This window comes from Elgaria multicarinata, chromosome 11 (assembly GCF_023053635.1).
Source record: "Elgaria multicarinata webbii isolate HBS135686 ecotype San Diego chromosome 11, rElgMul1.1.pri, whole genome shotgun sequence".
Lineage (NCBI taxonomy): Eukaryota > Metazoa > Chordata > Lepidosauria > Squamata > Anguidae > Elgaria > Elgaria multicarinata.
In genome coordinates, this window is record NC_086181.1 from 43,902,894 (window position 1) to 43,926,524 (window position 23,631).

At 48.0% G+C, this 23,631-nt stretch overlaps 1 protein-coding gene across 1 annotated transcript; it reads left to right on the top strand.

Annotated features, from left to right (window-relative positions):
- The first annotated feature begins 1,242 nt into the window (after positions 1-1,242).
- CPNE6 (copine 6) lies at positions 1,243-23,517 on the top strand. The gene is made up of 16 exons (XM_063137959.1): positions 1,243-1,399; positions 2,941-3,129; positions 5,412-5,486; positions 8,472-8,546; positions 10,383-10,466; positions 12,097-12,186; positions 13,563-13,661; positions 16,172-16,258; positions 17,355-17,414; positions 17,880-18,013; positions 18,121-18,175; positions 18,282-18,333; positions 19,220-19,353; positions 20,472-20,705; positions 22,039-22,210; positions 23,227-23,517. The coding sequence occupies exons 1-15, from the start codon at positions 1,247-1,249 to the stop codon at positions 22,159-22,161; spliced, it is 1,644 nt and encodes a 547-aa protein (XP_062994029.1). The 5' UTR covers positions 1,243-1,246; the 3' UTR covers positions 22,162-22,210; positions 23,227-23,517.
- Positions 23,518-23,631: the final 114 nt, after the last annotated feature.

Genomic DNA, 23,631 nt, shown 5'->3' on the forward strand with positions numbered 1-23,631 from the left:
GTGTTGGCCTCTGAGCATGTACAGAGTGCCTTTCCCAAACCACAGCTGGATCTAGCGCACCAGGAATCCCAGGTGAAGGGATTTTCAATTCAACAGCACCATCTGACCTCCAGCCTACCATAGCTTTGCATTCAACTTAATCCTTGCTTTAATTTATGATTTTGTTATTATTGCCTGAGCCTCTCGAGGTGCCTGACTGTCCACGGTTGCAGCCCCCACCCACAATTGCCCCACCAGGCCTGCCTTTGACGTCGTACCTGCCCCACTAGAACTGTTCCAACTCTTTTCACCTCTCTCCTCCTCGTCGCATTTGCGTCTGTCTGTCTATCACTCGATCTCTTGCCTTCTCCCGTCCCTTATCTGCCTGATACCCTCATAAGAACATCAGAAGAGCCCTGAGGCTGGGTCAGACCACGGGTCCATCTAGTCCAGCACTCTGTTCACACAGGGGCCAACCAGCTGTCGACCAGGGACCCACAAAGCAGGACATGGTGCAACAGCACCCTCCCACCCATGTTCCCCAGCAATCTCTGACACCGGAGGTAGCACATAACCATCAGGGCTAGTAGCCATGGATAGCTTCCTCCTCCAGGAATTTATCCAACCCCCTTTTAAAGCCATCCAAATGGGTGGCCATCGCTACATCTTGTGGTAGCAAATTCCATAATTTAACTTGTGGCGCAGAGCGGTAAAGCAGCAGTTTCTGCAGCTGAAACTCTCCCCACGGCCTGAGTTTGATGCCAGCGGAAGCTGGTTTCAGGCAGCCGGCTCGGGTTGACTCAGCCTTCCATCCTCCCAAGGTCGGTAAAATGAGTACCCAGTTAGCTGGGGGAAGGTAATAACAGCCGGGGAAGGCAACGGCAAACCACCCCGCTATAAGGCCTGCCAAGAAAATGTCAGCGAAAGCTGGCGTCCCTCCAAGGGTCAGTAATGACTCAGTGCTTGCACGAGAGGTTCCTTTCCTGTGTGAAGAAGTCCTGGATCTCCCACCCATCACCTTCATGGGATGTCCCCGGGTTCTAGTATTTTGAGAGAGGAAGAAAAATGTCTTCCTCTCCACATTCTCCACACCATGCCTAATTTTGTACACTTCTGTCACGTCTCCCCTTAGCCTCCTTTTTTCCAAGCTAAACCCAGCTGTTGTCACCTTCCCTCATAGGGGAGATGCTCCAACCCCTTAATCGTTTTAGTTGCCCTTTTCTGCACTTTTTCCCCAGCTCTATAATATCTTTTTTTAGGCCACGCCATGTCGGAAGGCGTTGATTCGCAGCCGGTGGCCCTTGGGGCTTCCCGGGTGGAGCTCCGCGTTTCCTGTTGGAGCCTCTCTGAGCGCGAAGGTACTATCAAGCCTGACCCATGCCTGGTGCTTCAGCTGCTCAGCGAGGAACAATGGACCGAGGTACGGGCGTGACTCCACACCGCTCACTCCTGGCTGGATGCCGCCATTATTACCGTATTTCTTCGATTGTAAGACGCCATCGATCATAAAATGCAAACTAATTTCAGTACCACCAACAGAAAAAAAGCTTTGATTGTAAGAAATAATAGACGCACCCGCGATTCTAAGATGCACCCTGTTTTTAGAGATGTTTATATGGGGGAAAAAGTGTGTCTTAGAATCGAAGAAATACGGTATTATTATTATTATTATTATTATTATTATTATTATTTCTCCTTCTTGCTAATGGCAGTTTTTCTAGACAAACACGATGGATTTTGCCAAGTCTTTTACAGATTCAGGAATTTCCTGACAATTGAGCATGTTTTAAGTATGACTGGTTTCCAGATGTTGGTGTGGATGTATTTTGGTAGGCCCAGTTTCTAAAGGTTTTCTGTATAGATTTTTGACTGATGTGACTAACAGAATAATTGTGACCTTTTCCTGTTGCCGTAGTTCTTTGACTTCCATGGCTAGTGGTGTATATTTTTCTCTCTTTTCCTCTTCCTTTCCAACAACATTTTTGTCATTCAGTATTGCTATGTCGATGAGGTATGTGCATTTTTCTTTTTTGTTTATGACCGTTTTGTCTGATCGGTTGCAAGGTATTGTTTTGTCAGTATGAATTGTTCTGTCCCAGTATATTTTATGATCTGCATTTTCCAAGATGATGATATTGACGATGATGATGATGGTTGGGTTGGATCCAGGATCTGCCTTCTACCAGAGGAAGGAACATTCCATAAGAGGAAAGGCCCTTCATCCAATATTATTGTTATTGTTGTTAAGATTATTATACATTTCTATTACATCCTGTTGCTAATAAAAAGTCTCAGAGCAGAATACATCGGAAAGGAAAAAGGGGATACAAATTGTAACGACTAGAACAAAAAAATCTGTGTTTAAAACCTAGCCATCAGTTAATCTTTATAAATTGGGTACGTTAAAGTCAAGCCTAAAAGATCAGCCTTTTAAAAAACAACCAGGATCAAGGAAAGCAAAAGGCCTTTTGCCCATTGAGAAAAGTTTATTATGTGATGCCGCACAGATTAAAGTTTGAGCCGATGTTTTGGAATTCCAATAGGTTGAGGGTTCAATTCTATGCATGGTTCTCTTTCTAACCATGCACAGGATTGTGCCTTAACACATTCTCTATTTTTCTCTTTGAATGTTCATGATTTTTTACGCTCGAGTGTCTGTTTTCTCATATTGAGAAGATCTTTTGTTTGTGATCACTTTTTTAAAAATGTTCATAATGTCAATATAATTTGTATTGGCTAAAGCTAAACAAAACCTCCCCTAACCCAGTGCTCTTGGGCGTGCTGGGCTGCAGCTCCATCGAATCATCGAGTTACTTGGAGAAATGGAATGTAACGGTTTAAACCAGAGGCAGAATCACACGTGGAAAACTTGTTGAAATAACAGTATTTTCTGGTTGGATCAAATGGGCAACAAAGCATGTGACGCCCTCTGCCAGCACTCATCCTTCCTTTGCTCCCCAGGTGGGGCGCTCCGAGGTCCTCCGTGGGTCCCAGAACCCGGTCTTCGCACATGTCTTTGCACTGGATTATTTCTTCGAGGAAATGCAGGTCTTGAGATTTGAAGTGTTTGATGCTGACGGGGAGCCTGCCGAGAGGGTTGGGGAGGAAGCAGGAGTCCTCCTTGGGACGATTGAATGCACCTTGGGCCAGGTAAGCCTAATTCTGCTGCTAGGAAAATGCTTCTCTTTGTTCCGTGTGGGGAGGACGTCGGCTTAATTTCCTGCGGACTTTGACTTAATTGCCTGTGGCCCTTGGCCCAGTTTCAAAAGGCCTATATAGGCAAGCAAGCCAAGCTTCTGGCAAGAGCGATCTGTCTCAGCAGCCACTGGGTGGAGAGAAAAAGGGTGTCAGAAAGAGAGAGCAAAAAGGGGTGTCAGAAAGAGAGAACAAAAAGGGGTGTCAGAAAGAGAGCGGAAAGGGGTGTCAGAAAGAGAATGAAAAGGGGTCAGAGAGGAAAAGTGTCAGGAAAAAGGACATCAAAAAGCGAGAGAGAAAAGGGGTTTCAGAAAGAGCGAGAGAAGGGGTTTCAGAAAGAGAGAGAGAAGGGGTTTCAGAAAGAGAGAGAGAAAAGGGGTGTTAGAAAGAGAGAGAGGGGTCAAAGAGAGGAAAAAGTGTCAGAAAGAAAAAAGGACATCAAAAAGTGTGAGAGAAAAGGGGTTTCAGAAAGAGAGAGAGAAAAGGGGTCAAAGAGAGGGAAAGTGTCAGAAAATAGGATATCAAAAAGCAAGAGAGAAAAGGGGTTTCAGAAAGAGAGAGAAAAGGGGTGTCAGAAAGAGAGAGTGAAAAGGGGTCAAAGAGAGGGAAAAGTGTCAGAAAGAAAAAAGGACATCAAGAAGTGTGAGAGAAAAGGGGTTTCAGAAAGAGAGAGAGAAAAGGGGTGTCAGAAAGAGAGAGTGAAAAGGGGTCAAAGAGAGGGAAAGTGTCAGGAAAAAGGACATCAAAAAGCGAGAGAGGAAAGGGGTTTCAGAAAGAGACAGAAAAGAGTGTCAGAAAGAGAGAGAGAAAAGGGGTCAAAGAGGGGAAAGTGTCAGAAAGAAAAAAGGACATCAAAAAGTGTGTGAGAAAAGGGGTGTCAGAAAGAGAGAGAGAAAAGAGTGTCAGAAAGAGAGAGAGAAAAGGGGTCAAAGAGGGAAAAGTGTCAGAAAGAAAAAAGGACATCAAAAAGTGAGAGAAAAGGGATTTCAGAAAGAGAGAGAGAAAAGGGGTGCCAAAGAGAGAGAGAGAAAAGAGGCTTCAAAAAGAGAGAGAGAGAGAGAGAAAGGGTGTTAGTAAGAGAAACAGAGTGAAAAGTGGTGGGCCTGCCCACTTTTTGCTGTGGCCTTGCCCACCGCTCGTTATGCTGTCATCCACTGCCAGCACGCGGCCTCTGACACATTGCATGCAAGGGAAGCCGCCTTGAGTGCCGTTGTTTGGTAGAAAGGCAGGCGACAAATAAAATAAATAAATGACATATAAATAAATGGAGCTCTTGACAGAATAAGGGTTTCCCAGCCCTGCACCACCCTCACGTGGGCCAAACAACGAGTGGGAGGCGCTCCTCATGGGCAGAAGAAACTGGGAAAGGCTGTGCTGGATTGGCTCCAAAGTCCATTGAGCCCAGCTCAGTATCCTGTTTCTGACCGTGGTCAGCGAGATGCCTCCCACAAGCCCACACACAGGGAGGGGGTGAAGGCAGTTTCAACTGCTACCTTAATGGGATTTCCGCATTCAACAGATTTTCTCGGTTTGGGCAGTGGGGATCTGTTGTCTGGAAAAATCTTTCTTCGGGCTGCCTCACCACCTTTCGACGCCTGTGAATTCGCTAGACGCGACTTACAGTTCTAATGTCATTGATTACGTTTCTTTTTCGTCCCGCCTTTTCTCCAAGGAGCTCAGGGTGGGGTATGCAGTCCCCCACCCCTCTTATTTTAACCTCACAATAACGCCCTAAGGTAGTTCAGGCTAACAGAGAAAGTCACCCTGTAAGCTTTGTGGCTGAGCAGGGATTTGAACCTGGCTGGCTATCCGGGATTGAAACTCATGTGGGCTAGAAACTTGGTCACCTTTTAAAAAAACAATGGACAACGGAGATTTCAAGGGAGCTAAATCGCACGGTGGGTTTGGAACTCTGAGCTAATCTCTTGTCACGTGTGTGAACGTACAAAGAAGTGAGTAAGCAGGCAGTGGCATCTGGTTTTGCAATGTTGTCTGGACCAGAGCGAGAGGAAGGGGGGGTTCTTGTTATTCGGGCCCGTGAGAGGGTGGGGGTCCTTAGTGAATGCCCGACCAGGCCTACGCTTGACTCTGGCTTTGGAAGGGAGGGGTCCTCTTTCTCTCTCTCCTGCTTCGCCTTTCTTTCTTTCTTTCTTTCTTTCTTTCTTTCTTTCTTTCCCTGGTGGGTCATTAATTCTGTTCTTTCCTTTCTCCCGGTGACTCAACAACCAACTCCACAGATTGTCTCCCAGACCAAGGTCACAAAACAGCTGGTGCTGACAAACGGAGAGATTGTGGAAAACTCAACTATCACGGTACAATAATCCCCCCTGGGGTGACGTGGTGGGGATGGAGGAGGAGGAGGGTACAACCTGTTGAGGGACAGAGAAGGACAAGGAGAAACGAAGGACAGCCGTGAAGAGAAGAGGCCAGGCGGGGAGGGATCAACGGGAGCGAGAGATGGGGGCGGCCCCCGCCCAGGGTACGCAATCATGTCTGAATTCAGTCCTGGAACCTGCAGGCCGCAAGGGTGCTTCTGAGCATGCAGCGAGTGCTATTGGCGACCAAGGTCCACCGGCATACGACTGAAATTGCAGGGTTTTATTCAAAGTGTGACATTCGTGATCCTACTGGCCTACCATCCAGGGTTGTCGTGAGAAGCACGGCCAGAAGGGACACCAGGAGTCCTGAACTGAACACTCAGGAAACGCTCCGGGAATGCAAAGGGCTGTTGTTGCCTTGAGGTGTGCAGTGACAGAGCATAGGCTTGGGAAGAAGTCGCAGGCCAGATTGTGAGGCCTTGTGGGTCGGAGGTGCCCCTTCCCTGATGTAGAGCGGGACCTGGCTAAATCCTGGAATCTTTAGGGTGAGGAGGCCTTTTTGCCCTCAGACCTCAAGCTCTAGTCGCCTGAATTCCTCCTCCAACACCCCATGTGCAGCTTGGCTTGCTTATTTATTTATTTATTTATTTATTTATTTATAACATTTCTTGGCCGTCTTTCAGGACAAAAGCCCTCCCAAGGCGGCTAAGAACAATAAAATACATTAAAACAGTTAAAACATTAAAAGCAATAAAAACATAAAGACAATAAAATAGCAATTAAAAGCAATAAAAGCCAGCAACAATGACAGTATCAGCAACACAATTATTCATATCATAAGAAGGTCATGGTAAATTAATATGTTTTCAAGGCCTTCTTAAATGGGGTCGTGCTAGGCAGGGCTCCTGCAGCTCTACCTGTTGTGCTGGAGAGGGAATTTCGCCAGGTGCTGCATGTATACAAATGACACCTGCTGAAATTCCCTTTTCTATACAACTGTTAAAGATACAGGAGCCCTGTCCTCCTTTTCATAGGGTTACCCTATCACAACAGTTCAAGCTTGCAGGAGCCCTGTCCTCTTTAGCTAGAGTGACCAGATACAAAAAAATAGGGTGACCATATGAAAAGGAGGACAGGGCTCCTGTATCTTTAACAGGGGAATTTCAGCAGGTGTCATTTGTATGCATGCAGCACCTGGTGAAATTCCCTCTTCAGCACAACAGTTAGAGCTGCTCTAGCTATACTAGAGTGACCAGATACAAAAGAGGGCAAGGCTCCTGCAGCTTTAACTGTTGTGATGAAGAGGGAATTTCACCAGGTGTTGCCTGCCTACAAATGACACCTGCTGAAATTCCCTTTTCAGTTCAACTGTTAAAGATACAGGAGCCCTGTCCTCCTTTTCATATGGTCACCCTACAAAAGAGGGCAGGGCTCTTGCAAGCTTGAACTGTTGTGCTGAAGAGGGAATTTCAGCAGGTGCTGCATGTGTACAAATGACACCTGCTGAAATTCACTTTTCAATACAACTGTTAAAGATACAGAAGCCCTGTCCTCCTTTCCATAGGGTCACTCTAAAGTCTTAAAAGCTTGCAACGACGGAGCATGGTGGACGTCCGATGGGAGCTTGTTCCAAACGTGTGGGGCCACTGCATAGAAGGACTCCACTTACTCCAGTACTCTCACCTTGCTCAGAAGCAAGATAGCTAATTCACTGCTTTTCTCCAAGGAGTCCAGGGTTCTTCCCTTCTCCTATTTTACCCTCACAACAACCATGCAAGGCAGCTTTAGCTGAGAGACAGGCAGGACTGCCCAACAGTTACCCTTCTTGGCTGGAGTGATTTGTACCTGGGTCTTCCCAATACCACACTAACATTACCCACTACAGACTGCACTGCCCCTGCTATATTTAAAAACACAACTTCTCATTATTTAGAATTTCTGGTGAGCGAATTTGTGGGCAAAGCTCCAATTTTAAATTGTTGATATTTTGCAAGTTTCCCAGTGAATAATAGTTATAGGGACACAGATAAAGTAAATAAGGAGCAGAGGAATCCTAAAGTGAGGGCCAGTGTGGTGTAGTATAGTGGTTACAGTGTTGGACTGGACTTCTCCCTTGCAACCACAATCACGTTTTTTCCCTTAACAAAGAAAGTCTAGTATTTTTTCTAAATGGCATTCTAGAAACCTAGTGTAATTGTGCAAATCTGCTATACCACAGCACCACCTAGTGGGTGTGTAATGGTAATTTTTCTACCCCACCCCAGTGCAGCAAGGGTCTGCTGTAGTGGAGCCCCCTCCTGCCACACTGTAAATAAGTAAGTAAGTAAATAGATAATATATATATATATAAATAAATGTATTAAATAAGACCTTGTTCCAGTGCTGGGTGGGGAGCAGAATTCAACGGGAGTGTCGTGTGCATGCCCATTCCCTCTAGCTTTCACATGTGCTGGCAAACTGACACGAGACACTCACATCAGTGAGACTTCTTTTTATTGAGGAAATCCCGCGGTAACAAGCTTAATGGTTACACACTCCAAAAACACACTTAAAGCTGATTGAAGGTCAGAAAGCTTTAGGCTCTATGCTTCAGGCAGTCACAAAGGGAATTCTTGAAAGGCTTAACAAACCATCCCAAGGCAGCTAGTCCAAATGCAGCGACACGTGGATAACTCAGGGAACATGGTGGAAGCCTAAACAAGATCACGGGTAGGATAAAATCTCATAGGAGCCCTAGGCTTTCTGCTTTAGAACCGGCAACTCCCTGCCACATGAGTGTGGCAGAGAAAGATCACGCACTAATCAAACCCAGCCTGCCAAATGCTGAGCTGACCCGGTAGGCATGATCACAGGAAGGGAAAATCTCAGTCTCAAGAACTCAGGGGGAGCTCTCTGCTACTTGATCCTTTCCACCAGCAATGCCCGCGCCTCTGTCACTTTTGAGGTGTATTTATCTCCCTGGGCCATTTCTGCCGACAGATCGAGGCTGAGGAGGTCTCCGCAACCAACGAGTTTGTGCAGCTGGAATTTCACGGGCAAGAGCTGGACGACAAGGTAAGCAAAGACCAGAGCGGCGACCCTACGGAATTCACAGGTGGCTGGCAAGTTTCACAGAACTCTTCGCTCTGAGAAGGAGAGCTGTAGAACCTAAAAGCGCGCTACGTTTCAAAACCGTTCTTGATCGGTCCCATACAAAGTTATTTTATTGCTACGCAGCATACATTTTTAAATGAGAAAGAATAAGAAGTAAGGAGGGCAGCTGGTCGTAGCTGTGAAAGAAACCTGGTCAGGACTAAATTAGAGCCCCCGTCCCAAAACCCTCATCAGAATCAATGCTCAGCCCCGGAAGATGGCAAATAACCATGAGAGCCGTCCTGTTCTATTATGCAAAGTTTCCCATGGATTTGAAGCGGTTTGGTCACTGAAGATCTCATCAGAATTTTATATACGGCCCGCTGTCATGTACTTGCCATGGCTAACCTTACTGCTCCTGTTTTGGGAGAAGATGTTTCAGGTAATCAATCAGATTCGGACCTAGAGGAGGAGGCGCCAGACACCAGCCAGCCTGTACCAGTGGGGGAGGAAGCTCTCATGGGCGATTCCCCAGCTGGGAGTCAGCCCTCTCCAGAGCTTATCTCCTCAAGGCCAAATCCTACACACTCGGTGGGAAGTGAGCTTTCTTCTGGAGGAGAGCACCCCGACAAGCTAGCTGATGCGAGGGTCTGCCGGAAGTTCAAAAGCACAGAGTGGAAGGAAGGTGTGAGAAAGTCAGTCTGACTAGCATTGCGCCAGAACCTGCCTCCGCACCAGGCTCTCTGAAATTACAGGCATTTGGGAAGGGGCTTCCTGTTCTCCTTAGTCAGACAATTGTCTCGCTTAGTTTGCATAGTTTTGCCTAAGAAGAAGTTTCCAAGAGATTAGACTCTCTTCAGGTAGAAGAGACGTTTGTTGCTTAATAAAAGCTTTGTGGATTACCTAGCAAGCTTCGTCATTTGTCTCCCATCGAAAGCAGGAGAAACACAACAGTACTGCCTAAAGCTGTAAAATTTGGTAGCGTGTGCATGTTTTTAACGGTGACGCAGAACCACGCACAGCGGGGGCAGGGGGCGGATTGGGGGGAACTCATAGCTCACCCCAAGCATATTTCTGCAGTATTCTGGGGAGGGGGCATTATTAAAAAACACCACCACCAATGCATGCTTCAGCTATTCCGGTTTCTTTCGACGTCTTCACAAGGCAGAGCTGCCGTTTTAAATGTACCTCCTTAAAATTACAATAACTTGCCATTTTCTCATTTTCAAATTGTGAGCTTGTGTTTTTAATGTGAACCACACAGGGATTTTAGTGTATAAAGAGCACAATCCCATGCATGTTCGGACGGAAAGAATTGTAGGGCTATTTTCCCTGTCTGTTATTTATTTATTTATTGCATTTTTATACCGCCCGATAGCTGAAGCTCCCTGGGTGGTTCACACGCATAGGATTGTGCTCTAAGTCTGAAGCCAACCCAACGTTTTCAAAGAGGCCTTAAGAACAGGGACTGATTCACGTGCAATCGCTCCATCTTTCGATCGCCTCAGCTTGTCCGGAATTTGGAGTAACGCTCAGTTTTGGGTTGGGAGTCTCAAATGCAGGGAACGGGAGATGGGAGAACTAACGCGTGTGAGGTGCGGGTCGCAAGAAGCCTCCACGGAGAGATCTGTTTTTCGAAAACCAGTGTTCTCGTATGCCAGGAAACTCTGGAGGGCCAAATTGGGACTTCAGGAGGGCCGGATTTGGCCCACGGACGCCAGTTTCCACACCCCTGTTTTATACAAAGAACCGCGTGCTATTGTGTTTGCTTCTGCATAGTATTCGGAGGGCTGAATTGGTTTCTTCTTCCATGTGTAGGATTTCTTCAGCAAATCTGACCCATTCCTGGAGATCTATAAGGTCAACAGCAACGAGACGGAGCACCTGGTTTGGAGGACGGAGGTGAGGATATTATGGGCTGCCCAGTCTCCTTAGTGGAGGGCTGAAGAAGGGGAAGACCGAACGCCCAAGAATGGGAGAAAGTTTACGTGGCTTCGTGGGGGTTGGATGGAGATAAAACGAAGGGAAGAGGGAGCAGGGTGTATATAACAGAACCACGTGGCGTGGAACGGATAGAAAAGCAGAAAAAATTACAGAAATACTAGGGCTCTGATCGGACCGGATCCCTGAATGTTTGACTTTGAACTGCCTAGCTGATAGATTAATCAACTGTGTTTCAATAAATGCACGTTACAGAAAAAGAAAACGTTGAACCAGAGTTTCTTTTTTCATCTAATCGTCTGTGGAGAGAAGGGAGTCAGCATTTAGTTAGGCTGTAGCTAGACCTAAAGTTTATCCCAGGATTGTCCTGGGGTCAAACCTGTTCCCCTAAGTGCCACACAAGGGAACCAGTGCTCAGGCAGGGGTGAACCCTGGATGATCCCAGGATAAACCTTAGGTCTAGCTGTGGCCTTACTTTCCATATTTTTCTTAGATATGGGAGTTTATGAGGTTGTTGTTGTTATTATTATTATTATTTTGATTTGTAGACCACTTTTCCCCAGGTTTTATGCCCACACCATGCAAAATGAGCAAAACGTATGGTTAATTAAACCGCAAGGGGGAAACGGTGGCAAACGCATTTTCAAAACAGCAGTCACTAAGCGTGAAAGGCCTGCTCAAAAGAAGAGTTTTCAAGCCTGCCTTTAGGCGGGCAGGTCAGAGGTCTGGCTGATCACCCCATGGAGAGAGTTCCAACTTTATATTCAGCTGGGGAGGAGAGGAGTGAGTGAGGTGGGCAGAGGAATCGGTCCAGCGCCCTGGGGAAAGTGTCTTTTGGAAAAATGGTGGGATTATTTAGTAACGATGCCTCCAATTCAGAAGGCAATTAGCAGAGTAAAAAACAGAAGGCAAAACAGAATGAGCATTTGCCAGTCCCAGTGCATGCAAGACCATCTTAGAGCCAGTGTGGTGTAGTGGCTAAAGTGTTGGACTAGGAGTCGGGAGATCCGGGTTCTAGTCCCCACTCAGCCATGGAAACCCACTGGGTGACTTTGGGCCAGTCACAGGCTCTCAGCCCAACCCACCTCACAGGGTTGTTGTTGTGAGGATAAAATGCAGAGGAGGAGGATTATATACACTGCCTTGTGATCCTTGGAGGGAAAAAGGTGGGATATAAATGCAATAGTAAATAAATAAATCTTAGCACAATGAAAGAGAGCCCACACCTTTATTCAGTGGAAGAAAGAAAACAGCTTTACTCACAAATATTCTTGCATATAAATGCAGGTACAGCGTAGAGTTTCAAAAAGAAGTTTGTTTAGTCTCTAAACAGGAGCGAGAGAGAAAATGCATGTGCTCCCACCAATGGTGGTGGGGTGGAGTGAGGTGGGAGGAAGGGGGAAATAATTTCAGGGAACCACACTGTAGGTTATAGACGTCCTGAGGCTAGCTGTGGTCAAAATCCCCTTGATCTCACTAAATGCAACACTACCCCCTTCCAGTAACTTGCAGTTGACGTTGCAATATTCCCAACAATAAATACCTCGGTTTCCCTGCTGTTGTGTGTGTTTCCATTCCCATCATGCACCAGGTGGTGAAGAACAACTTGAGTCCCCGGTGGCAATCGTTCCGTGTCTCTATGCAGTCTTTGTGTAGTTGCGACCCTGAGAAAGCTATCCGGGTGAGTTTTTGCCCGGCCGCGGCCACGCTTGGGGCATTTGTGGGGTGGTGAGGGAGAATATTGCTGAGGGACGGGTGCCTGAGAGGAGACACATTGAGTTGGAATTTGTAGCCCCAGAACCTTCTGTTAAAAATGTGGGAGTCGAGGCAGCAAGTTAGATCTAGCAGGTGGAGTTTGTGGGGCAGTGGAGGCTGGTGGCTCCGACGTCAGTGGGGCGATGAATCCGCTCCGGGTTTTGGTCAGAACCAAAACCTGACCAAAACCTGGAGCGGATTCACCGCCCCACTGACATCGGAGCCACCAGCCTCCACTGGCATGGGGGTGTACAATCCTACACACACTTACCAGAGAGTAAAGCCCATTAAACTGAGTGGTGCTAAGGAAGCCGCTTCCGCATCGGCAAAAAAAGAGGGCAATTATTTGCATAACATTTGCACATACTAATTTATATCTCTCTCGATGCAAATTTAGGGACAATGAGTATAATTCAAATCAAAGCACCGTGTGTCACGCCGCAGTGTGGGCGTCTGTGACCTGTGGCATGCTGTCCAGGGCCTAACTGTCGAGGGGCAGGAGCTTTGAAGGTTTATTATCTTTCAACTGGAATTGGACAGGTCAGCCGTTTAAAAAGAGGATTGCCTTCGAAGAGAGGACCGTCCTCCGTAAAAGAGGCCACCCTGTGCTTAGGATCGCCCCGAGTGTTGCTTTATGTGGGTCTGTCTGCGCAAGCGTCCTTCCAAAATAAACAAATTCAAGTGCCATCAGTATAGCTGAGGTCTTTCCTTCCAGTCAGAGCCGCAAGGGACTGGAGCGAACGTTGCTCAGTTGAAGAACCTCATCAGACGAGTATTTTATTGCACGCTCACTACTGCCCACTTACGGAGGTTCGTGCACCCTTTAGACCCCAACGTCTGCCTCCCACACGCCTCCCACTCCTTCAGCACGTTTTTTCCATCGCAAAATAGTCCCCTTTTAATCCGTCTTTTTTAAAAACAACAACACGGAATGTACCGCCATTTCCTTCTGTGTGCAGGAAAAGCGGCACAATAAAAACAGCCCCTGAATGGACCACATGGTTGTTGCTTGCTTCCTTTTTCTCTCCCCGTGTAAAGAGACTGTTGTTGTTGTGGGACAGCAGCAGGCGGCCGTAGCAACGGTAAGGACATGTGAAAAACCACCCGTCTGATGACGCTTGAAATTGAGGTCTCTGTCTTCTACACTGGGAGCTTCCACAGTACTGATGGGGCTTGAATTTATTTGTTTTTGAAGGATAAAGGCAAAGTATAGGAGCAGATCTACCTGGAGCCAGGCGTTCGGAGCCCTGTCTCCTCCGACCCGGAGTGTTTCTGACCCATTTCCTTGTTCCCTCTTTCCAGTGCGTCATTTATGACCATGACTCTAGCGGAAAACATGACTACATTGGGGAGTTCAGCACCAATTTCCAGGAGATGATGCCGGCTTCCACAGGAGAGGAGGTAATTCCATGGAAAGACAGAAAGCCAAGATGCCTGCAAGGGTAGTGGGGCAGCAAACCTGACCAAAGACAGGCTCGTATAAAAACAGAGCTCACAGACAGACCTCCAGCTATTTTCGTTATTAATTACGTTTATATCCCGTCCTTTTCCTCTTGCATGCATAAAACATCTAGCAGTCCGTACACCTTTTTCTTTTTCTTTTCTTTTTTAATACGTTGTGGACATTCAGGGGTCTGGAAACAAAGCCCTATGAAGAGAGACTGAAAGAACTGGGCATGTTTAGCCTGGAGAAGAGAAGATGGAGGGGAGACATAAGAGCCCTCTTCAAATACTTAAAAGGTTGTTACACAAAGGAGGGCCAGGATCTCGTCTCGATCCTCCCAGAGTGCAGGACACGGAATAACGGGCTCAAGTTAAAGGAAGCCAGATTCCAGCTGGACATCAGGAAAAACTTCCTGACCATTAGAGCAGTACGACAATGGAATCAGTGACCTAGGGAGGTGGTGGGCTCTCCCACACTAGAGGCCTTCAAGAGGCAGCTGGAGAACCATCTGTCAGGGATGCTTTAGGGTGGATTCCTGCATTGAGCAGGGGGTTGGACTCGATGGCCTTGTAGGCCCCTTCCAACTCTGCTATTCTATGATTCTACGATTCTATGATTCATGCATCGATCCATTCATTGGTTCACCTTAATTAAAAATTTGGAAAAGTCTCCTATGTGCATTTCAAGAGGCGGAAATGGGAGGCAAAGTTTTAAATGACTCTTGATAACAACTTTGTTCCCCTGACCTGTAATGTATTGTGTATCTTGCCTTGTTCTATTGATAATACTTTGTAACGTTTTTAATTATTTATTATTTTATCTTGTTTTCAAATTGTGATCTTGTATTTTTAATGGGAACCACTTAGGTTTTAGTATATTAAGAGCACAATCCTATGCATGTTTAAACAGGAAAAAAAGGTCCTACAACTCTATTGGGGGATGCTGGGGATTGTAGGACTTCCCCTCCCCCCTCCATTTAACCATGCATAGAATTGTGCCCTAAGTGCTAAAAAAAAGTATGATAAAGAAAGATTTAAAAATTGGAAGGGGATGACTAAATTAATTCATTACATTAGGACAAATGAAAATAGGTAGACATTTAAAGAAAAGTGAAAACCTTTCACTGATAGTTGTAAAAATGTTTTTACATATTCCAGTGTGACAAGCTATTTTTCTGTACATTCTTTATGTTAACAAATACGGTTTATACTTTGAATTGTTCCCCACCATCTTATATTTTGTTCAAGTTTATTCATATATGAGAATTTATTCTGAGGATATTGGAAGATTCCCCCCCCCAAACGTATTGAATAATATAACATAATGAATTGGCAAAAAAACCCACAACACCTAATTAAAAATAAATAAAGGAAACCTTTTAGCGTGGGAAACCTTCTCTGGGGATGAGTGGAGAGCAGAGAAGTTTCTTGATGACACTTTGCAGAAGCTGGCCAATCAGTGCTGAGATATAATGTATCTTAAATAGAAAACTATCTTTAGATATATATTTTTCTCAAAAAGCATTATATTAAAAAAAAATTCCGATTTAAATAAAAAAATTGATTTAAATTTTTTAAAAATCCAATTTTTTTAATTTTTTTTAAAAAAATCATAGATTTTTATCCACTCTGATAATTAAAAAATAAACACTGCTGTGTTCCAAGGATCACATCTGTTCTTTTCACCTCAAGCATTCTTGCTCCGCTTAGTTCCGGTGGGATGGGGGAGTTATACGAATGGGGTCATGATAGAGGTTTATAAAAACGATGCGAGGAGAAAAGATTTTGACTTGTTTTCCCCTTCTACCCACCCACATACAGATACATACGCCCTTTCTCGTAATATTAGAATTATGGAATTTGCTACCACAAGATGTAGCGAAGGTCACCAATTTGGATGGCTTTAAAAGGGGTTGGATAAATTCCTGGAGAAGGCTGTTCATGGCTACTAGCCCTGATGGTTGTTTGCTATCTCCAGTATTCGAGGCAGTAAGCCTGTGTGCACTAGTTGCTGGGGAACATGGGTGGGAGGGTGCTGTTGCACCATGTCCTGCTTTGTTGGTCCCTGGCTGACGGCTGGTTGGCCACTGTGGACAGAATGCTGGACTAGAAGGACCCTTGGTCTGATCCAGCAGGGCTGTTCTTACGTATGTTCTTACCTTTGTGCCTTCCAGGTGTGTTAGTTTTCAACACGTGGCTGGCTAGGGGATCCTGGGACTTGCAATCCAACACATCTGGAGGCCATCAGGTTGGGAAAGGCTGGTCTAGAATTCAAGGTTGCCCAGTGAAACGCTTGGGGATAGATGCAGGACAGAGAAAAGGGGGAGAAAAAACGTTGTGTTATTTATTAGTTTGTTTTTGCGTGAGAGATGTGGTGGTGATCCAGCAGGGCTCTTCTTAGGTTCTTGTAATAGCATAGCATGGCTCATAGGTGACCCTGTTGTATTGTTGGTTTTTTTTCTCGGTAGGTAAAATGGGAGTGTATTAACCATAAATACCAAGAAAAGAAGAAGCATTACAAGAACTCCGGCTATATTGTTCTCACACAGTGCAAGGTAGGCTGTTTACAGGTCACGATTACCGTACCTGAGGTCCAGTCCAGGTAATGCAGAGCACGAAAAACCAAACAACGACCCACCAACGGCAACAAGGCATTGCCTTTGAAGTTTTAAGCCGGTAGCGGCTAAACCCTTTAGTTACAGAACTCCTCGGTTTGCTCCGCCTGACCGAGAAAGTCGTCCAATGCAACACGGCGCTTTCAGTGTTTGTGACTGAAAAGTATTCATCGCTTAAATATGGATGATGACGAGTTGGAGACGATGGTTTTGGCTGCAAGCTGGCTGAGGAACGGTTGAAGAACAAGAGATTGCTCCGGCCGGCAGGGGATGTCACGGGGCAAAGGGAGAACGTGGATGGAAGTCATGTGGGAACAGGCATGGGAACAGGTATTGGGAGCAGGCATGGATGGGAGGGTCTAACATGTGCAGTGTTGTCTGTACTTTCCCCTCCTGGCTCAGCTCCTATGTCCTTAATTAGGGTGACCCTATGGAAAGGAGGACAGGGCTCCTGTACCTTTAGCAGTGGTATAGAAAAGGGAATTTCAGCAGGTGTCATTTGCATGCATGCGGCACCTGGTGAAATCCCCTCTTCATCACAACAGTTAAAGCTGCAGCAGCTATACTAGGTGACCGGATACAAAGGAGGGCAGGGCTCCTGCGGATTTAACTGTTGTTATAAGGAGGGGATTTCACCAGGTGCTGCATGTATACCTGCTGAAATTCCCCTTTCGCTACAAGTGTTAAAGATACAGGCGCCCTGTCCTCCTTTCCATATGGTCACCCTACCTTTGAGATTTGGAATGGGAAAGCCACCCAGAAGCCCTTGCTTCAGCAAAGGGGGTCACGGTTCAGGAGCAGAGTGCCTGCTTTGCATGCAGAGGGCTCCCGGTTCAATCTCCAGCCATGCTTACTTGGGGGGATGCTTGGACTTGTAATCCAAGACATCTGGAAGGTGTCACGTTGGGGAAGACCACAGTGGACCGTGGTGACTTTATTGGGTTTTTGGATGTTCCAAGCATTTGTTTAAAAAGAAAAAGAATCCAGAGACGGCTGACGTTTCCTCTCTCTTATTTTTTTTTCTGCTTCTCCGCAGGTGGAGAAAGTCCATACCTTCCTGGATTACATTATGGGCGGCTTACAAATCTCCTTCACGGTAAGGAAAAATAAATACATTGGCGGAAGCCGCCGGTAGGTGGAGCCAGAGAGAGGGGCTAGAAGAGCCAAGCCCCTTCCCCATCAAAGGGGAAGGACAGAAAACGAGCAAAAGGGCATTCGTTTATCTATTGGATTGCTTGTTAGTTATATCACAGCCTTCTCCAACCTGATGCGCTCTAGATATGTTGGACTACAGCTCCCATAACACTCAGCCAGCTTGTGGAAGATGTAGTCGAACATATCTAGAGGCCACCTGACTGGAGAGGGTTGTAGTATCTTTTATTCTGCCCTTCCTCCACAGAGGTCAGGGTGGTGACGTACATGACCCTCCTCTCTTCCCCATTTGTGCCTCACAACAACCCTGCGAGGTAGGGTTGGCCGCCCAGGGAGCTTCACGGCTGAATGAGGATGTGAACCTGGGTTCAAATCCCACCCACCCCCACTGCTGTCTCGCCTCCCGCAGGTGGCCATTGACTTCACAGCCTCCAACGGGGACCCTCGGAGTGAGCACTCTTTGCATTTCATCAACCCCAAGGAGCCGAATGAGTACCTGAAGGCCTTGTCTTCCGTGGGTGAGATCTGCCAGGATTATGACAGGTAGGCAATCGCTCTTTGCTTCGGCCCAGGGAGGGACACCTGCACCGCACACGCCGTCAGGAAACGGAGCTGCTTTCAGCTCAGTGACCCAGATTTTTCTCTTCCAGCGACAAGCGGTTCCCGGCCTTTGGTTTCGGCGCACGGATTCCTCCAGACTTTGAGGTTAGCCCAGGAGGTTTCTGGGAACCAGTTAGATGGGTGGCGGGGGGTGATTCATCTCTCTGGCTCCGTTCTCATTCAAGGTCCTTTGCCTTCTGTCTTGGAACAGGTGTCCCACGATTTCGCAGTCAACTTCGAGCCGGACAACCCGGAATGCGAAAGTAGGCAATCTCTGACACGCAGATTAAAAAAAAAAAAAAGATGGCTAATTAATGCATTTGGCCTTTCTCGATCCAGATGTTGAGGCTGAAAACTTGCGGTGTTGTGGAGGGGAAACAGCTGGAATAAAGATGGGGGGGCAGGGAGAGAGAGAGAGAAGTTAAGATTCAAAGAACTTACAAAATAAACAAATGCCCGATATGGACGGTGCAAATGGCAGAAGTGAGGGGTGCAGAAATGAATTCAGCCCTCCTAGCGTGTCCCAATTTGGCTCCCTATATGCTGGCATTTGGGGCTCCACCCCTTTCCTCTTTGGACTCCATCCCTTCTGCTTTTGGCCACACCCATTCCTAGAGCGCAGCTCCAACCCCGCCCCCAAAAAGCTCCTCTGAAATAGAAATCGTCCCTCAGGCTGAAAGGGGGCTAATGTGGTCTAGAAGAAACAGCCCCCGTTCAGTTCACTAGCCACAAGTCTGGGAATAGAACCCAGGCGTCCGGGCTAATAAACATCCCCAAACACTGTCGCTCTTATGCAGCCCTGGTTGCTCTGAATCGTGTGCATTGCAAAATAGAAGAAAGGGGAGGGGGGGAATTATCTGACAGGTTTCCTCATGTATAAGTTTACACGTTGCCATTTTTTTGTATGGCAGGGCTCCTATACCTACACAGGAAATTAAACACGTCTGTTCCTGCAATTTTGCACTGGCTGGGGGTGGAGGGATGGAGAGAGCTTTACCTGTTGAGTTTCTTCCTGTCACACGGGGCTTAAAAGCACAAGAGCCCAGCCAAATGAAGCTGAGCAACCCCGGCCTTGCTGTATCCCCAGGATTTGGGACAGGGAGGGATATAGGAGTGCGTCTTTCCCCTGCCTGTTTCTCTCCCCATCAGGGATCGCTGGGGTGATTGAAGCCTACAAGCGCTGCCTGCCCCAGATCCAGCTCTACGGACCCACCAACGTCGCCCCCATCATCAACAAGGTGGCAGCCCCTGCGGCTGAGGAAGAGAAAACCGGGATGCCCACGGTATGGCAAGGCACACTAGGTTGGGTGACCACATGGGAAGGAGGACCGGGCTCCTCTATCTTTAACAGTTGCATAGGAAAGGGAATTTCAGCAGGTGTCCTTTGCATGCATGCAGCACTGGGTGAAATTCCCTCTTCGTCACAACAGTTAAAGCTGCAAGAGCTATACTTGAGTGACCAGATACAAAAGGGGGCAGGGCTCCTGCAGCTTTAACTGTCCTTTGCATGTATGCAGCACCAGGTGAAATCCCCTCTCCATCATAACAGTTAAAGCTGCAGGAGCCCTGCCCCCTTTTGTATCTGGTCACTCAAGTATAGCTCCTGCAGCTTTAACTGTTGTGATGAAGAGGGGATTTCACCAGGTGCTGCATACCTACAAAGGACACCTGCTGAAATTCCTTTTTCTACACAACTGTTAAAGATACAGGAGCCCTGTTCTCTTTTCCATAAGGTCACCCTACACTAGAGGAGGAGTATTTGGGGGACCCCGACAGATTAAGTGGAGGAAGAAGGCTCTGGCTACAGTTTGGGTTCCATCCTAGTAGAGGTCTTGCTAGGCCTGGCCTGTATCCTAGGGATCCCCTGATCTATTTCCCAGAGCCCTGAGTGCCAATCAGAGGGTTTTCCCCCCCTTAGCTTAATTGCTGTGTAGGCGGCAATTTTCAGGGGAGATCGCAGCTGGGGAGGGAAGGGTTAAATTATTTATTTATTTATTTGAAACATTTATATCCCGCCCTATCTCAATAAGATCTCAGGGTGGGCGTACAGATAAAAGCATACAGTATAAAACAGTAAATATACACGTAAATCTCCTTACCCCACGTGCCGTAACCTTCCCCCTCCCAAAAAAATCTCCCCCTGCATGGCAATTAAGCTTTGGGGGTGGGTGGGGTGGGAATAGCAAATGATTTGAAAAACGTACTTTCTCGGAGATAATTTGGATGAGAAATTAACTGGCTGACTTGGACGCCTGCGAAATTCAAAATAAATCCTAGTCGTGGCTTCTGCATACGTATATATAGATATAGGGCGATTTGTGTGCCCCATGGAAGTGGGCCCCAAACCTTGTCAGTGCCAAGCTCCTAGCCCCGGTGTCTCTCCCTCCCCCCCACTCCCCAGAAATACCGTGTGCTGCTGATCCTCACGGACGGCGTGGTGAGCGACATGCCGGAGGCGTGTGACGCCGTGGTCCGGGCCTCGCGACTCCCCCTCTCCATCATCATCGTGGGCATCGGGAACGCCGACTTCTCGGACATGCGGGAGCTCAATGGCGACCGCGGCATGCTGGAGTCGGACGAGGGCAGGGCCGTCCGTGACATCGTCCAGTTTGTGCCCGTCCGGGAATTCAAGAAGGTAAGAGTCCCTCCTCCCCTACGGCCCGGGATGCGCCCCATAACTAGAAGCCACCAGCCCTCAATTGCTGTGAAGCGGGTGCCCTCCTGTGTTGACTACATCTCCCCGCTCCTCTGCTTATTCCCCAACTTGATGCCCTTCAAACACGTTGGACTACAACTCCCAGAATCCCCCAGCCAGCATAGCTCCAGGATTCCGGGAGCAGACCTGGACAGACATTCTCGGAGTTGTCGTCTGGAGGGTACCAGGCTGGGAACTCTGGCTTCCCAGCTACATCATTCTCTCCACGCTTCTTTATCTCTGCCCTTTTTTCTTTCTCTGTTGCTTTCCTATGTATCTGTGTTGTTATTTACTTCTTTTTGTAATCCCCCCCCCGGCCTCTCTGGCATTCTTGCTGTGCGGGCTCTTCCACGCTCTTCCACACATTAGGAATTTCCAAGGCCTAAGATCAGGTCGCCTGTGAGAAATGGAAACACGTAGAGTTTTATAATATTTGTTTATTTGCATTTATATATAAGTCGAGCTAGGAGCTGGCGAGCTCTCAGAGTGGCAATGCTGTTCAGGAAAGCAGCATCATAGAATCATAGAGTTGGAAGGGGCCTTTAAGGTCATCCAGTCCAACCCCCTGCTCCATGTAGGAATCCGCCTTAAAGCATCCCTGACAGATGGCTGTCCAGCTGCCTCTTGAAGGCCTCTAGTGTGGGAGAGCCCACAACCTCCCTAGGTCACTGGTTCCATTGTCAGTCCTCCAAAGGACAACCACATGCCCTTGAAACACCCGCTGGCCACCACCATGTAAACCCCCGTCCCCTTCGCTGCCTAGGAGCTCTGTCCAAGGCTACCTGGATGCCTCCCCTGTCTTATTCCCCTGTTGCCCTGCCTCATTCACGGAATATTACTGGGGGTCCGGACGTCGGCGTCTTCTGCCCGTCTTCCTCCCGTATTTTCCCACCGCTTCTTCCGTCCCATTCCTTACCACAAGAAATCTGTTTAAGGGGGGGAGAGAGATGGCATAGCTACACGATGCCTTCGCATTGGTAGTGCTAGGTGCCCCCAAACTATTTCCCTAAGCCCCCACCCAAGCGGGGTGTGTGTGTGTGTGTGCGAGGGGTGCTCCGTAGCTAGTAGCCACCAGCCATCAAAAGCCACAAAGCCACCGCCGTCTGCTTGCAGAGTTCAAAAGCCTCAAGGGACGGCCGCTTGAGGCCTGCCCGCGTTCCCTCTTTCCTCTCTCACAACCCTTTCTCCGTGGAGTGGCTCTTTGCTCCTCCGCTTCTGGCATCACGGGCATTCGAACACAGGCCCCCCCCTGACCTCTATTTTGCTCTTCCAGGCCCCCCCAAATGCACTTGCAAAGCACGTTTTGGCTGAGGTGCCCAAGCAGGTGGTGGAATACTACGGCAGCAAAGGCATCGGCCCTGTGACGCAGAGGTCCACCTCCCCACCGCCCCAGTGAGACCCACATGCACCTTTCCCCATGGGCATGGTCTGTCCAGCACCTTAATGTAAGTGTCAGGATGGCGGCAGGACGGGTGGGGAGACGGACAGACATGAAAGAGGATGGATGGATGGATGGATGGATGGATGGGAAAGTAAAGGTGTTGTCAGGAAAACGAAGACGGATTATTTGACCCGTAGGAGGATGGATGGTTGAATGGGGGAGGTCAAACAATCAGATGAGGTTGAAGAGAGAAAGCGTGCTTGGATTGGGATTGGGGAGTCCTGCGTTCGAATCCTCCCACCGCCGCAGCACTCCCCTGGGTGACTTTGGGCCTGTCGCTCTGTCTCAGCCGAACCCACCTCACAGGACTGTTGTGAGGGTGGGGGGTGCGCACATGAGGTAACGATAACCCCACAAGCTCTTTGGAGTCAGGGCGAGAGATGAATAAGGATGCATCTAAACCGTGGAGGGTCTTTTGGGCATGTGGCGGCAAAATGGCCGTCACAGCCCAAGATGGCTGCCTGTTTGAAATGGGAAGGAAAGGGCAGGTGACAGGGAGGGATAGGCGGGATAAATGTGTATGTGGCAGGTGAGAGAGTGGAGTAGAGGGAGAAAGGGGAACAGGCGTGTGCTGCATGGTGTGGGAGAGGACGGAAGGATGGATAGGCACTGATGGGTGGCATCATTGGGCAACTGGCAGTGCCCCAGCACCCTGGCAGGGGTCCAGCCTTGACCACCGATGCCTCTCAGGGAAGTTTCCACCCCACAAAGCCCCTGACACAACTCGCATTCTGGGGCACAGGTGAGCGAAATAAGGACAACCGGGCCAAAAGCTTGGTGCCGCCATTGGTGGGGACATCATACTTTCCCACAATGCCCCAGGATGATGCTTGTGTCAGGGGCACTGCAAGGCCCCACTCTCATGCTTGGAGCCAGAGGAGAGGAAGAACATGAGGGGAAGGGCTGCTTCTTTTGAGCCGGCTCCCCTCACGCACGACGACACATACGCAGATTCTCTCATATATATATTTTCTTCTTCTTCTTCTTCTTCTTCTCCTCCCTCTTTCTCTCTTTGCTCAGGTGCCTGTTTCTCTGTCCCCACACCTCTGTCTTCCAGCCCTCGTGGTCCCTTAGGAACCCCCCCCTTCTGCCTCTTCTGGTGGGGAAGAGAGAGAAAGAGAGAGAGAGATAGAGAGAGCGCACTTCGCCTCTGGCCTCGGGCCTTCACCACGACTCAGGACGGCAGCTGGAACCGCACTCCATCCAGATGTTCCCAGCTGTTCCCCATCTCCCCCCTCACAGATCCTCACCCCGAATAGCCTGTGACGGTTGCCTCCCATCTCCTTTAATAAACGAGATCTCTTGAACACAGCTTGTTCCCACTCTGTGCCCTGGTTTTTGCACACATACACACCCTGTCGTGTCTGTGAATGTCAGAAACGGGACTGTTGACATCTGTTTCTGTCTTTTGACACAGGCCACAGA

Coding starts and splice junctions, on each gene's coding strand:
- CPNE6 (XM_063137959.1), top strand. CDS start 1,247: ATGTCGGAAGGCGTTGATTCGCAGCCGGTGGCCCTTGGGGCTTCCCGG. Junction 12,187..13,562: donor ACCCTGAGAAAGCTATCCGG/GTGAGTTTTTGC, acceptor CCCTCTTTCCAG/TGCGTCATTTATGACCATGA. Junction 16,259..17,354: donor TTGTTCTCACACAGTGCAAG/GTAGGCTGTTTA, acceptor GCTTCTCCGCAG/GTGGAGAAAGTCCATACCTT.